The sequence below is a fragment of the Setaria viridis genome, chromosome 9, assembly GCF_005286985.2.
Source record: "Setaria viridis chromosome 9, Setaria_viridis_v4.0, whole genome shotgun sequence".
In the NCBI taxonomy this organism is placed as follows: Eukaryota; Viridiplantae; Streptophyta; class Magnoliopsida; order Poales; family Poaceae; genus Setaria; species Setaria viridis.
In genome coordinates, this window is record NC_048271.2 from 21,231,149 (window position 1) to 21,247,197 (window position 16,049).

Sequence of the window (16,049 nt, forward strand, 5' to 3'; positions counted from 1 at the left end):
TGGCGATCCCCAACAAGTTTAAATAGTGTAAATAATTAATTTATTACCAATATTAAAATTAACATCATTTGTAATTAGTATTTAGTAATATAAAAAAGTTTTAGATAGCTTCATTTGGTACTTTATTCTTTGCGGAAACGGATAATGTCAGATATTTCACATTTTGTCGAATACGAATCTGAAACTGGATAGAGAAAAAGACTTAAAATCGAATCCGGATACATCCATTTGACATCCACATTAAAAACGAATATGAATATTAGCATTATTAGCGGATACGAATTCGAATAATTCGGGTTTCTAGACATCCGTATCCATCCCTAACCGAATCAATCGGTGAGCCCTGAGCCGTAGTCTTGCACTGCCTTCCATCACCGACTGATTCGCTGCTTGCTACTATTACCACCGTATGAATTAGTGGATGTAGTGAAAACATCCGAGCCGAAACTGAGCTGATGTTGAGCCGAGCCGATGATCACCGATTGATTCCATGATGATCACTGTTAGCACTGAATGAATCAGTGCATACAGTGCACGCTCCTTCTTAACTAGCTCTGCTGCTATTCCTCTTGTCACCGAGTGATTCAGCGACCTCTCCAATTGTCACCGTATGAATCGGTGAAATATGTCGGTGCACATTTGCAGCAAGATTCGCTTCGTGTCTTCACGTGTCTTTGTTTTAGCTTTATTACCATCATTTGCATACCTTAGAAAAAGAATCTCTGGATTTTCACTATCATCTGGATGCAATAGAATTTTCTAAGTCTTTCTTTTTCTTCTCATTTTGATGGCTTTGGAATTCATTCTGTGACCTATAAAAGACCTACAAAGTACAACACATTAGTCCAATAACTATGTTATCATTAATCATCAAAATTACTGTGATCATTTTCGTAGTTGTACGTAAAAAACCTTCCGTTAGCTTTCTTGTCCGTATGTCTACAAAATAAACTTGAACACTTTCTCCCCAAACTTTTACCATCAGTACATCACGTGTCCGATCGAGCATATCTTTCTCATGCCCTCACGGTACAACCTCATGCGCGTGGACGGGACTTGGTAGGAGGGGCTAGTAATTACAGCCGGCGTTGCCATACGTAGGCGCCATAGCTAGATGATGTGGCCCTCAAATCTCCCTCATCAACGACGACGACGCTTGGCCTCAAGGACATTGTAGCTTCAACCACATGGAGATGATCCCGGTGGAGGAAGAGCAGCCACTGGCTACCGAAGAGGACATGCTGCCAATCGCATGCAGCCGTGGGCGGACAACGCAGATGGAGGGGACGAGGGCACATGCATCCCATGGGCTTATTTGAGGCCTGAGATCTAGAGAAGTTTCCGCTGCATTGCATCGTGCGTGTGTCTAAGAGCAGAAACAGTAACAGTTTCCGGCGGTTTGTGTTGGTACGCAGAACCGGCTCTGTCTTCACGTTTCCGCAGCCCATCACGGTGAGGAGCTTCCAGTTCTACAGGCCAACAATGTATAGCTGTCTGGCGATTTGGGTCGCTACGTACTCGATCTCTCATAATAGTATATACTATATAGTAGGTACCTACGAGCAGCGATATCGATGGCATTCAATGTCGGATGTCGACTTTTTTGTGTATATCGATGCTGCAAGCTTAGTCCAAACGACACCAGAGAGGTCGACATCATTTGTCCTTTGTCAAGTATCTGCGAACTGAGCATAGCTCATCAACCGATAAGTGTCTTAGGGATGTTTGGATACCATGTCACATCGGATATTTTGATACTAATTAGGAGTATTAAACATAGGCTAATTACAAAACTAATTGCACAGATGAAGTCTAATTCGCGAGATAAATCTATTAAGCCTAATTAGTCCATGATTTGACAATTTGATGCTATAGTAACTATTTGCTAATGATGGATTAATTAGGCTTAATAGATTCATCTCGTGAATTAGCCCAGAGGTTCTACAATTAGTTTTATAATTAGCTCATATTTAGTTCTCCTAATTAGCATTCGAACATCCGATGTGACACTGCTAAAGTTTAGCACATATCCGAACACCCCTTTAGTTTTTTTTTCCCTGTCCATTCCGAGTTTAAGTTCTCGACTGTACCTACGAGCAACGATACCGATGGCATTCAATGTCGGATGTCGACTTTTTTGTGTATATCGATGCTGCAAGCTTCGTCGAAACGACACCAGAGAGGTCAACATTTGTCATTTGTCAAGTATTTGCGAACTGAGCATCATCAACGTCTTAGTATCTTTTTTTTTTAACTGTCCATCCGAGTTTAAGTTCTGGACTCGGCATGGTTACTCGTATTTTTCTGAACGTGTCCACCCGAGCATAAGTTCTCGACTCGGTATGGTTACTCGTATTTTTCTGAATTTATTTCAAGATTTAACCAGCAATATTCTTTTAGGGATAAACAATGTGCCTATAAATAGCGAGGCACCACTACGTCAATCTCGAGATCTGCGGGCTCAGTATCACGGATGTGCTCATAGAGGTAGGGTTGCGTGCGTATTTTATTGGGGTGAGTGTGCGTGTATTTGTGATCGTTTGTGTGTTTCCAAAAAAATAGATTCCACGTATTTGGAAAAAAAATTGACCATTGATTTATCTTGGAATACATTATCAATTATTATAAAATTAATATCATATTGAAAATATGTGAAATAGCTGTATAACTCATTTCCACTAAGCATAGATACTATTTAACTAATCGTTGATCAAAACTTATGAAGTCAGACTTTTTCAAATACTTAATATGCCTTAATAAGAAATAATAGAATATTTCTTGGCATGTCTTTAGTACATCCTCCCGTTGGTCCTCTCTTTGCACCAATCTCCAAAAGCGTAGCCAATAAATCCACCTGAAAATTGCGAGGATTACGGTGACATTAGAACGTTTAATGAAGACAATATCATTACGAGACAACCATATGGACCAAAAAACTGCCGCTACCCCTGCTAAGTGTTGAGCCTTGGTAGTATTATTGCACTGCTGCATCCAACCACCAATTACATGAAGCATATTACTAGGTTTTTTAAAGAATTATTTTAACCCATTTTAATCTAAAATATTCAAAAAAGTCCGTGCCAAACTAAATTTCCAAGAAGTAGCCCATTTGATCACGCCAAAGGCTGCGGCTCGACTAATAGGGCGGTCGCGCTACATCACGTGGCGCGACTAGCCCTCCATGCTGGCGCGGCGCGTGATGGGAGGGCAACGTGGATGCTGAGCTAGCCAGGCTGAATCGCGCCACATCCTTTGGCGTGACTCAGTTGCGCCAGGGCGCATGGCACGACTCAACCCATTACAACCAGGTGCCGTCGGGCCCTCCCTTTCTTCCTCCTCATATCCTTCCTCCCGTTCCACCTACCGAGCTTCCTCCACTCTCCCATAGCGCTGCCCCTCCCACTCCCCCTCTAGATCTGCTCCATCCCCTACCGGATTCGAGGGGGAAATGAGTGGAAATCGATCCTTGAAGGTACCTCCTCCACTTGAACCAACTAGGTTTTCTTGATTTGTGGCTTTGTTGGGATTTGAGGTGGTTAGGGTTTGGGTAGGTTTTGGGTTAGAATGTGTGATTGAGTACGGCACCGTTAGGTGCCTTGTATCGATGAATTGATTGATTGTAATGCGTGTCTATCGTGTAGTTTGTATTGCATGCTTGGATTTCCACGGCATTTCATGGTGTAGATGTTGTTGTTAAATTATAGCATGAAAAAATGAAATGCAGCATTGGGAATGTATTAAGTAGAAGAAATGGTTTATTGCTGTTCACGGAAATGTAGAAGTTATGAATGGAAGTGTTTATTTGTCGATAAAGATATAGAATATTAGAATTGGTTATTACATATGTTTTCATATTAAAGTTATGCTTATTACATTTGGTAGTGGAAGTAGTGTAATATTAAATGTGCAACATTGATCCTTGATTATGTTATAGCACATGCCATATGGTTAAAGATTTGCATTACATTGCTGAAATGGTTTTTTAATATTTAATTTAGTAAAATGGCGCACAATCCGCGGTACCCCCTCCTTGATATGTTCTATGATGAGCACCACCATAGGAGGATGCTTGAAGACGTATAGATGGGCGAGCGGTAACCGGGAGCATAAAGCCGGGTGGATGGAGGGACAGGGTGCATATGTTGCTTGGAGTCTGGCCAGAAGATCCCGCACAAGATGTGAAGGATATGAAAACTACAGGTGTGAGTTTGGCTTGGCTGGTCCAACACTTTAGTAATCGACCACCCGCTGATGCTCAGGCGGGAGTTATTGCTAGGTACTCCCGTGCATGGTTGCGGCATATAGTGTCTCTGTTCCTATTCTCCGATTCTAGCAGGAGCACCATATCTTGGATGTGGCTACCAATCATTGGGCAAGAGTGGGAGAACATTAGCACTTATAGCTGGGGATTGCAACTCTTGCATGGTTGTATCGTAGGATGTGTGATTCCTGCAGGAGGATCGGAAATAATGCTAATCTTGGGGTTGTGCCTACCTTCTTCAGTTGTGGATGTGGGAGTGCCTTCCAATAGGCAGAGCGCCTTCCAAAAGGGTTAAAATACAAAATCTTGTTTTAACTCCCAAAGCAATGGTAATTATATGCCATATAGTATTAGCAAAAATGCACTAAAAAAAGAGGTATTTGATAGTCTCTTTATGGTTAAAAAAACACACTTTAGGCTGTCCTACCAATTCCTTTTGGACAAGTTGTCCTTGGTCAAAATAAAACCTTTGCCTAAGTACCATAAAAAAACCCTACATCTTGAGAGGTAGCTTTAGTTTCCATGATCATTTTGCTTGGACTGAAACGGGTTGAAGAAGCATTTGCTTATACATAGAGTGTACTATGAAACTGCACTGGAGTGTAAACCCCATTTAAATGTATATTGCCCTTCACATGTAAGTGAACATCAACTAATCTTTCAACCATATGATTCTAAGCATTTAGCTTATCCCCAATTATTGGTCTTCGGAAGGAGAGTCTAAGCAGGATAGAGCTCGTTACCTCCGACACGATGGAATTTTTCCATCTAACCACAATATACAAAGAGGGATATTGTTGGCTTTAAAGAGTATCGCCCAGCCAAGTATCATTCCGTAATCTAACCTTGGCCTCATTTTTTATGTTGAAGGATCCCGTTTAAAGTAGCCATGTTTCACTTTCATAAGTCCAGCCTAGAAGTGAGAATATCACCTGGCCGACCTTGTGCTTGTGTAAGTGTGTTCCCTTAATTTATATGCGTACGAGAAATGAGGTGGTAATGGACTAACTCATTCTGTTCCTCGAACCACATAAGAGTTGAAGCAGTGAAATAGGATGAATTATTTCATTCTTCAAGCAAAGCAGCATATTAATTCACATGCACCCCATGTATGTAACACGTAGACGGCAATACCACATGCCACTCCACTCTTTACCATAGAAAAAAACCGAACTGGACCACTAGTTGGACGAAGAAACCATGAACAAGTGACTTCTCTAGTCGGGTCACATAAAAGATTGGTTAAGAAAAAGAACCGGAGATAAGCGGCATATGCTATTAGACCACAAGACGGCCAATTCTCGTAGGCCCAAAGCCTAAAATTAAGGGAAACTTAGAAGAAAAGGTACAAAATTGGGGTTCGAACCCACTACCACTTAGAAGAAAAGGAATGGAGTAGTTGTGTTGTGCGAGCGGGCAGCCCAGGCGCAAGGGTCCTGGCCTAGCATTGAGGTGGAGCTGACCATCGAGTGGATGACAGGATCTTCATCGAAGCTGGACGCATGCGTGCAATGGCGCGAGCATACGCAGACACGAACACAATCTCCATTCCACACGGAAGTGACTAGCCAACAAGAACAGAGCAGCATATGAGAAAACATGTGCATTCGACTATATGGGCTTTCCAAGTCTTTCATTTTTTAATCAATAGTGAGATGGATCATAGGTAGATGAGAAGTATATGGGGTAGGTAGTGAATCAACAGTTAGATGAAGAGAAACCAATGGGCAAGATAATCTTTGTGGTCACATATACATGTGGATTTACGTTTTCCGAGAAACACAATGACAATGGAAAAAACTGACATGTGGACCATACCCTTTTGCAACAAAAAAATTAGCATTTCACAACATTTCTCTCTCCTCTTAAGCTGTAAATGAATTTTTATTTGGTTCGGTGCCTACCGATAGGGATGAAAATGGGTCAGATACGAACGGATATATACGGATGTTGGTGGTTGAGTTCATGTGATTTTGACCACCAACATGCTTTGGAAATTCATGATCTTAAGCCCCATCGTAACAAATTTCATTTAAACTGATGAGTTCCACAAGTTTTGGTGACTATTTGATTTCAAGGACTCACCAAGCAAAATGGGTGAAAAGGGGCAAAGTGGCCCGGCCGCCCGACCTTCCTTAGGTTGGCTAGCCTGGCACTATGGCCCGTCACGGCCACCTTCCTCCTGCATGCAAAAAAGCACACTTTAGAGCCAATCCAACCATCAACCGATCAGGTGGTGCATCCTACAGCCGAAAGGCTTGACCTATGGATTGAAGGACCCACATGAAGCGAGAGACAAAGGCTTCAGGCTCTGAACTACCACTCAGCATACACGCTACAATTTGGCACATGTAGTCAGTTAAGAAGTGGAGATGAAGCAAAAGAAGCTGAGCCGAGGCCAGCCGGACTCCCCCAGGCCGACTGGCCTAGTCAGGAGAATACCCTACAGAGATGCCCGTACAACCGCCATCCAGGGAGTAATCAGGAGCATCTGCAAGAAGGCGGTGCCAAGTGGCACCCATTCCAAGCCGGCCAGCCTCCCTTTGGCGCCGCTACGTGTTGCCTTTGTGGGCGGGCCACTTAACTGCCACAACTGCCTCCTGTCCGAGCAACCGACTCCTAAAGGCTATAAATACCCTCCTAGGCCTCCAATCTCAAACACACAATCTTGGAGAGAAGAAGAGTCTCAAGGCAAAGCCCTGCTCTACTCAAAGTAGAATTAGGGAGAGTGCGAGGTGAGAGTCCAGAGACGAGCTAGGTTTATCGCCCATCTTCAACTTTATCGCCTTGGAGGAATGAAGCTATATTGAGTTATGTTCCTCATCTCTCGTTGGTAACTCGCATGTCTTTCTGCTACTTTAGCTTCTTGTTTTATTTACCTACTTTGATTTGCAGGATCCCTTGACGGCGCAAGTAGCAAGTTCTGCTTATTTGCGTATGCTCTCTACATAAGTACACGGTAGGAGTATTTAACTAGCTAGTTTAGGTGTGGTGCCTAGGCTCGTTTAGTTATCTTGGGTTGTGTTCTACCCTGTGGAACTATGTGGTAGGTGGTTAAGTGGTGACAACTATGTCTGTCCATCATATTCCACCATGTTCGGGTAGTATCATAGGAGTAGTAGCTGACTGTTCGAGATTCCCTTCTCACCCATGTCTGAATCCCTTGCTGAGACCCCCAAAGTAGATCAAGTTTGCAAATTGCAAGTTGTCTGGGTAACTAGTTGGCTAGCTAACATTAGACCCTCTACCCATCACCTCTCTTGTCCCAAGTTGGTCCGGTTGAACACTTTTCTAGCTACTAGTGTAGGTTATCATTCCACGAATTTGATATCCAGTTTACTACTCGGTGAAAGCTACATCAGTATCCGTGCGCTTACAGATTATATCTATATAGGCTAAGGCTGCCAATAATTGATACGGATACATATAGTTATTTTTTTCTCGAAACGAATTCAGATATGAACAGTGCCCAGATGTGTCAAATATTAACATTCATCCTATTTGTATATTATATATGCAACTTTGAGTATTTAGATTCGGATACGATATGGATATTGAACGTCCGGATTTGGATACAAACCATTTGAGTGTCTAGACCTCTTCGGTCGGACATACGAATAGATAATATTCGTACCACTTTCATCCCTACCAACCAGCAAATAGACACAAAGGAGGAGTGTTTATCACCGAATCCAACATTAAACGATATCCACTGACAAATGGCATTTTTCTATAATACCCAAGTGCAATTACCCTTACTCACTAGAGCTCGGTATTAGTCAGGCCGGGTCGGGTCAAAAAAAATTCCGATTCATTTTGAGACAAAAAATTGTGCCCACGACCATCCCATGGGCATTGTTGGGCCGGGCCCGAGCCGAGCTCGAACTTCCCATTATTTTTTTAGTTGAAAATAAATCAAATAAATTTTTTGGACAGGACCCAACCTGAATCTTTTTCGAGCTTGGTTTTTGCTAACCACATCTAGTCCCATAGCAAGAGAGGCCGGGCAAAAAAAATGCTCTGGTCTATTACTCACTAGTTGACCACTGTCCACGGCATAGGGCGCTTTCTTCTTGGCGCTCCGAGAGAATCACTTTACAGCCCGGCCGTAGGAGGGCACCACCCGTTTATCGAGTCTAATAGTATCAATAAGTATTCCATGCCTAATTTGCAACAATCGGATCCGTGGCGCAATGGTAGCGCGTCTGACTCCAGATCAGAAGGTTGCGTGTTCGATTCACGTCGGGTTCAAAACCCCGGTCCATCAAACGGGTTCTTATTTTTTTATCAAGTTTATTAGATGCTCGGGCTACTGGGCCGTTTCCTTGTGCTTGTCTCGTGGGCCGGGCCCAGTTTGTCTGAGCCCCCATGTTGAGGCGCGGCCAATTGCGCGCGCTTTCTCCCACAATCCCGCGCCGCTTCTTCCTTTGGCGCGCTCAGCGGCGGCGACGCACGGCAACTGCAGCAGGGCTCCTCCCTTCCGGCCTCCCCCGCACTCCGGCAACCCCCAAAGGTGCTCCTGACCGGCGTAGCCGCCGTAGTCCCCATCGAATCCGAGCAGGTGCGAACTTTCGCCCTTGTCTTTTACATCTCCTCCTCAACGAGCCTCCAACGCCGTCGCTTATTGCGCCCAGATCCGGCAGTGAAGCTCGCACTGCTAGCGTTTTGTTCCGTTCCGTTCGCTAGGTCTGCGCACCAGCCATGGCCGCGCCCCCCGGCGACGCTCCCCTCACCGCCGCCAACAATATCCAGGTGCGCTGTCCATTCCCGACTCGCCTTTATCCCCTCCATTCACGACTGCTAAACTGATCCCTCGCCGTTTCTTTGCAGCCGTTCTTCGTCCTCCACAAGGCAGCCGCGGCCGCCGCTTCGTCGGTGCCATCCTCCCGGGCTCGGCGGCGGATCGATGCCTCACTCCCATCCTCCCCCAACCCCAAATCGGCGAAGAGGTCCCGTGACGTTGATGTGCAGGATGAGGAAGACTCGGAGCTGTACGAGCAGCTCCGCCTGGAGGCCTTCCACCGAACCTGGTCCAAGATCCAGTCCACCATCGATGTATGCACCCTCTAGCATCTCTTTAATTCCATTCCGCGTCTCAATTTTTACAGGCTCTGATGAGTGCGGTTTCTCATCTTGGAATTTTTTTCTTTGGATCCTTGTCGATTGCCACCAGGAGGTCCTCAGGGGCATCAACCTCAAGCTGTTCGACCAGGTGCTGCAGTGGGCGCAGGAATCATTCTCTGCAGTCCGCGCCATTGCAAAACCCTGCCACGCTGAAGTCCAGCAGCCGTACCCTCTCCTAACTGATGTGATCTGCAGAAGGATACCGACTTCATTTGTTCTCACCAGTCAGTGCTCCCTGACAAATGTCCAATAGATGATTGTCCCCATTGCAGAAGAATTGCATATTGATGCGCTCATACTTTGGTCTTTTGCAGAGAATGCGGAGTTTGTTGATGACATCACAACATTTCGGGATCTTGCGGAGCATCTCCAGTCCAATGGATGTCACCTGGCCAAGCTGTCAGCAGCTGAATTGTCAGTGAAACATGGAGTTGGGGGTTGCTTTAGGAGCCTGTTGAGGCAGCTACTATCAGATGTTCCAGATGTGAGTGACATGACTTGGCTTAAATCTTTTATGGTGTACTGGTAGTCCTAATTAAGTGTTCTCATGTGGCCTATTCTCACTACAAAAGGTTGCTGATGTATATTCGCTGGCATCTTGGTACTGTGAAGCTGAGAACTATGATCAGCCTATCGTTATCATAATTGATGATTTGGAGCAATGTTCCGGTGATGTCCTGGGTGAGCTTGTGATGATGCTGAGGTATTATATCCCATAGCATCCATGCATTTGTTCAATTCCTTCGGCATATGCGTCCATCTTCCATGCTGACCCAAACATAAATAAGTACAAACTTTTCTAAAAAAAAAGTCCATGTTGTTACATCAAACAAGGACCATGTCTTTGTTTCAAGTGACCAACCTATCCCATTATGATCGCGTTAGATTCCTCGTTTGATTTTATCTGGGAAAGCATAGATGCGTATTGTTGTGGCCCTCACCTCACTTTAAATGTGTTTGTGCTCCATGGAACTCACCTTACCTTATCTATATCTTTGATGGAAGACTGTCAATTACAAACATAATATGTAGTTCAACTAAAAGCTCAAAGTTATATATTCTGTATGCATAGACTTCATTTGAGCACATACGTAGTATATTTGCAGCTTAATACATGATCTCTGTGTTGCAGTGAATGGGTAATTAAAATTCCAATCTTCTTTGTGATGGGGATAGCAACTACCCTTGATGCACCTAAGAAACTGCTCTCGTCAGAGGCTCTTCAACGATTAGATTCCTGCAAACTTACCTTGGGGTCTCCCTCGGATAGAATGAATGCACTTGTTGAGGCTGTCCTTGTTAAACCATGCGCTGGATTCTGCATCAGTCATGAAGTTGCAACATTCCTCAGAAATTACTTCTTTAGGCATGATGGAACAATAACTTCTTTTATTAGTGCGCTCAAGGTTAGTGCTTAATATTCGAGTATTCTTCCATCCCCCTTTTATGTTATTGATTATGTTGTATCTGTTTTCTTCATATGCTATGGGCAACTAGGACTAACTCAAACATCAGCTTGCATGCAGTAAGCACTTCTCCATGGAACCTCTGAGCTTTTTGTGCATGGGAGTACTTGAGGAAGATTGTGAGGTTGCTGTTATTCATATTCTGAAGATCATACAATATTAACTATTTACATATTACTACTAGTATCTATATTAAAATTTTTAGTCTCTCCTATATTTATTGTCTAATTACTAATTGATGTATTTATTTTGACTTCATTATCCAAATCTGACTTATGGTTGATTTACTGTCATTTAGGAATTTTGGCGTGGTAAATTTGAAGCACTACCTCAAGTGATATGGAAATACGCTTTTGGTCTTCCCTCATGTTCAAGGTATAAGACTTGGAAACACAGTTTTCGATAAGTGTTTTAGTGTAAAACTTTAGTATAATGTTTGCATTGCAGTGCAAAGAACTCAAGCAATTCTAGCAACGACATGGTAAAAGGATTGTCTAACCTACTGAAATTACAAAAGGATTGGGGTTCTGTTCTATTGGTAAGCTTTCATTGCATCCATGAATTGTTGTATTTTTCTGTCAATTTTTTCAGTCATTGCAAGTTGTCAAAATTAAATCTTAGCTCAACTGCCATAGTAATAATAATATATGTGGTTTATACATTATTTTTACACAGTGCCTGTATGAAGCTGGAAGACATGACAAAGTGCAGCTTTTAGATATTTTCTGTGAGGCAGTCAACCCAGATCTGCGAACTCAAAATGCATCAAACAGTGATCTGTTCGTCTCTAAAGTGAACAGTGAAAAATTATCAGGAGTGAAGCCAGGATCCGGTGATGTGTTTATGGCCCAAGTAATGAATGCAATAAGGTAATATGTTAAAATTTGGTTTCAGGATTTGGATGCACCAATCTAGGTTATTACCATTATTAGAACTGGATTGTTCGAGGATGTGTTCTGGTGCAATGATCAAGGGCTGAGGCTACATGATCGGCAACCTGGGTTCAGTTCATGTTGAATTATATGCATAGGAACTCTTTCCTGGACCTGATAAAGAAAAGGAAGGAAAAGGCAGCTTAACTGGGGATGAGAAACAACAAAAACAAAACTAGGTCCAAAAAATGCCACTGTTGCTGATCCTATGAAGCAATATCGAGTCATTGACACAAGTAATTTTTGTATGAGTCATGCAGTCAAACTTACTGATTTTGTCGTTTGAATAACTTTAAAGGAAGTACATTTTAAAGTACATTTTTCTGTAAGATCTATTTCCACTTGCAATTATGTTATTCTTTAGAGTAAGAGTGACTGAAATGTGTTCTTCTGGATCAGGTACCTGCCAATGAAAACTTTATTGCATGTCCTTGAAGTTTGGAGCAACTATGTAAAGGGAATTAGTGAGGTAAGCTCACTTCTGCATTATTTCTTCTGACAAACAGTTCGGCATGCATAGTACTGAGCTATAAGCTAGTTGAGCTTCTTGAATTCTTTTTAATGATCTCTTTCATATTGCATACTGTTTATTGGAAAATACGTATGCCATCCAGTACCTTAATATACCAGAGATTTTATGTCATTTGTTTCTCTATAGTAAACCACAGGAATTGATTTATTATATTTTGCTATCCAAATTCATTTCTGTGAAGCTTAAACATTTAGTTATTATAGGTATTTCTGCTTACAGTGATGGCTTTTGCTATTTCTTTTGAAAAATGAGCTATCTTTTTGTTCCTTGATGTTCAAATCATAGTTTTTTTTTCTTTTGTTAAACTACCTTCAGAAGATTTTTCCTCTGACACCATCTTTGACCAAATGGATTCATTAGCCCTTAGTTTAATTGAAGTAACCAGATTTGAATTGCGGAGTTCAGACATATTAGTTGCAAATACAGTTGTGCTAGTTCTCAGAGTGCTTATTCCCTTTCTAGATCAATGAGAAAGTGAAAGAGCTTCAGTCAACCACAATTGATGCAGATAGTGCAAGGACCGCAAAGGAAAAGTGGACTAGGTAAGCCCTTCCCATGTAAAATTTGACTGAAGAAGGCGGCCAAATAAGAACAACTGTACTGAATATAGTTAGTGTAGTAGAATCATTGGAGATCCTGGTAATCAATCTGGCTAGGTTAGTATTCCTTAAAGTACTTTATTATATTAGTAACATGAGGTTGATTATACTAGGTACTCAAAACTCCAATATACTATTTTTTTTATTACCTGAAACTATCTCACTATCAATTTCTTATGCTACATCAGGAGATCAACTGGCAGTGCTGGAAATGGGACAGCTCCATTAAATGAGAAAGCTGCCATGCTATTACAGGATGTTACTAGGTAAAAGATATAGAAAAATTATTAACTCTGTATAATTAAACCTAGTTTTTCACATGACCTGTAAGATAAGAAATTTCATACACATTGAGATTGTGTTGACATCATCAAAGAAACCACTTTTATCATTTTATTTTAGAAAATTCTTTTATTTTTTCAGTTAATTTTTTTCTCAACATCTGAATTCGTATATTCAAACAGGAAGTATTTGGTGCCTGTTGAGTGTTTACCTTTTCATGAAATTATCTGCTTCAAGAATGTTAGTGTTCTGCAATCTGTAAGTTCACTTCTGACTTACTGATGGTGTTAAATTATCTAGTCCTGTTCTGGAAACCAAATTGGTGGTATCATGTTACATTCAGTTTTATAATAGTAGCAAACCTGTATAAGAACATTATCCTGATTTCTAGCATTGCATCTCAATCCAGGCGCTGATTGGAAATCCAAGAAGAATGGTTCAACTTGATCTACTGAAGTCACAGAGCCATCTGAAATGCTCTTGTTGCAGTAGAAGTGGGACTGCTGTGTCAGGATCATTGCATGACACATCAATTATGTAAGTCCATATATTCATTTAAATAACATTTGACTGGTTTCTGTAAAGTTGTGATTCTTAGAATATAAATGCTACTGCGCCATGATTAAGGGAGAGCAATGACAAATAGTTTATTTACCCCTTATAGTACAATTCCAATAGAATATATGCTTTCAGTTTTATCAAAAAATATATATATCGATGAACCTTACTGCCAAAGGTAAGGATTAAGGAACTTTATTGAATTTGTCCATGTCTCTAGATGAACTGCTCATTCAGTGGGGACCTCAAGTATGTGGGATGAAAATGATTGCATGCTACTTATCCTTATGTAAACCCTAATCAAAATACTCTTTCCTACATGCAAGTCACCAATTACCCACCCTGTGAACAGTGCTGTGCTGCCAGTTGGGCTTTGCATCCATCCAACAAGCTACCATTTCAGCTTAAGTTTGAAGGACCCTACAACATTAAGAGAATAGGAATCCAATTGAATTTTGTAATGAACTCTGGAGATTAATGTTAATTAATCTTGGTGAGATGAACTGTATCCTTCTGCTTTGCAGGTGCAATCTAGCCCAAGAGTATGGTGATGTAATTAACCTTCATGATTGGTACATATCCTTTGAAGGAATTATCAACAGCACAAATTCAAAAGTCAAACGGAAATCATATGGTTCTCCCTCAAAGAAGAAATCAAAATCTACACCTCCGGAGAGTGAAGCTATGATCCAGTATCCTTCAACTATAAGCTGTCCATAAATATATTTCTGTAGTGCTTCTTTGCTCTCCAAAAATAGGAAATCAGAAATTTGAAAGCATGATAAGAGCCTAATTTGGACAATCCACTATTCTGCTACTCACTACTACGTTTAGAATCATGCGATTAATTTGTAGGGGAGTGTGGAACCACTGATATTTTCCTTAAAATATTGGTTCATTGTATCTTATACATGATTCTAAGTCAACATAATCCTTAACACAATGTCTTCCAGAGCAAGGTTCTGCAGAGCTGTTACTGAGATGCAAATCACTGGCCTTCTTCGGATGCCAAGCAAGAGAAGGCCTGATCTTGTGCAGAGAATCGCCTTTGGTTCTTAATAGTTTTGTGTTGGCATGCTATACAGGGGTGAAGAATTCGCTACATATGGGGATTGGAATGTACCAAGCTGAGCAAGCTAGATTACTTAGTAACTAGTGGTACTTTTCTAAGCTCTAAGATGGCTTTATTGTTGATGGAGTCAGAAGGCTCATGATAGTAACATGTGGAAGGTTCAACTTGTATGGGTACATGTAAAGAATGAAGTGTCTCATGAACCTTAAGATGTGAGCAACGAAATGATGCAGCGGCCACCTGACGATAGCTTTGTCCCTTTTTTTCTAGGGTAGTAATGAACATGACCCGTGGGTTACTGACATTTCTTTTCCGTAGAGGCGACTTACTCAATGAAGCTCTGGTCAACGTTCTTGTAGTGGAGTATACTCCGTTTTTTTTATAAGGCGCATATGTATAGCAAGATTTAAACTTTGCAAATTTTGACCAATAATTTGATTATTAATTTTTTTTTAATGTAAACTATATATATGGTTGGATTCATGATCAAATATACTTTACAATGATCATAATCCGTCCTGCAAAGAGCCCAAAGAGTGTTTGTTTAGAAAATTTCAGACATATTAGTAGTGATGAGAAATGTCTATGTTGCCCTTAATAACTAATACTAATTGTGATTGAAAATTGTGTTGTCCCGTTTAGTTTTCTGGATCCTAAATAAATGCACGTGCATTGGAACTAGAGAAATAACATCAACTGGTCATTTGATTGGCTCTACACACTTCTTCATATGATTTTCTTTATTGGTGTGATTGTTGCTTTAATTAGATAATGTTTACCAGGAAGTTAAAAGACACTCTTTGTAGGACCAATTTTAGACCAGTCTCAGTGTACAGTTTGATTGCACAGTTACCAAGGCTGAGAACTAGATAACTGTGCCAGAGAAGTGTCATGTGTCATGGGGATGAAACTCCTCTCACATCTGATGAAACTCTCCTTATAAATGACTTTGCCAAGTCAGCAAAATTGCTGATGTGGCATAAAATTTAATACTAATGAAACTCTTCATGAAACTCCATTGAGATTGGCCTTAGAGTCTAAAAGGACACTCTTTGCGGAACGAAAGAGTATAATATAAAATAAATGAATGATCAAAGTGTTATTTGAAAAACCATGTCAAGTCATGCTACACCATATGGACGGCCGAAGTATATACTTTGTGTCACTAACTGCATGTATTCCAAGATTATGAACCTCGGGAACCGAAACGATCATGGGTGTAT

At 41.3% G+C, this 16,049-nt stretch overlaps 1 protein-coding gene and 1 non-coding gene across 4 annotated transcripts; both read left to right on the forward strand.

Annotated features, from left to right (window-relative positions):
* The first annotated feature begins 6,928 nt into the window (after positions 1-6,928).
* On the forward strand, positions 6,929-15,065 carry LOC117840877 (origin of replication complex subunit 3). Of its 3 annotated transcripts, XM_034721411.2 has the most exons (19): positions 6,938-7,071; positions 7,157-8,822; positions 8,896-9,013; positions 9,092-9,316; positions 9,435-9,609; positions 9,700-9,869; positions 9,958-10,088; positions 10,518-10,791; positions 10,901-10,975; positions 11,150-11,226; positions 11,299-11,389; positions 11,527-11,720; positions 12,183-12,252; positions 12,778-12,857; positions 13,103-13,180; positions 13,379-13,454; positions 13,606-13,733; positions 14,279-14,446; positions 14,708-15,065. In XM_034721411.2, the coding sequence occupies exons 3-19, from the start codon at positions 8,963-8,965 to the stop codon at positions 14,811-14,813; spliced, it is 2,169 nt and encodes a 722-aa protein (XP_034577302.1). In that variant the 5' UTR covers positions 6,938-7,071; positions 7,157-8,822; positions 8,896-8,962; the 3' UTR covers positions 14,814-15,065. The 3 variants fall into 3 exon arrangements, with proteins under 3 accessions (XP_072147149.1, XP_034577303.1, XP_034577302.1); XM_072291048.1 differs by having other exon boundaries at positions 6,929-8,822; XM_034721412.2 differs by having other exon boundaries at positions 6,929-8,822; positions 8,905-9,013.
* On the forward strand, positions 8,441-8,512 carry TRNAW-CCA (transfer RNA tryptophan (anticodon CCA)). The gene has a single exon. It is a non-coding gene; the product is annotated as a tRNA-Trp (tRNA).
* Positions 15,066-16,049: the final 984 nt, after the last annotated feature.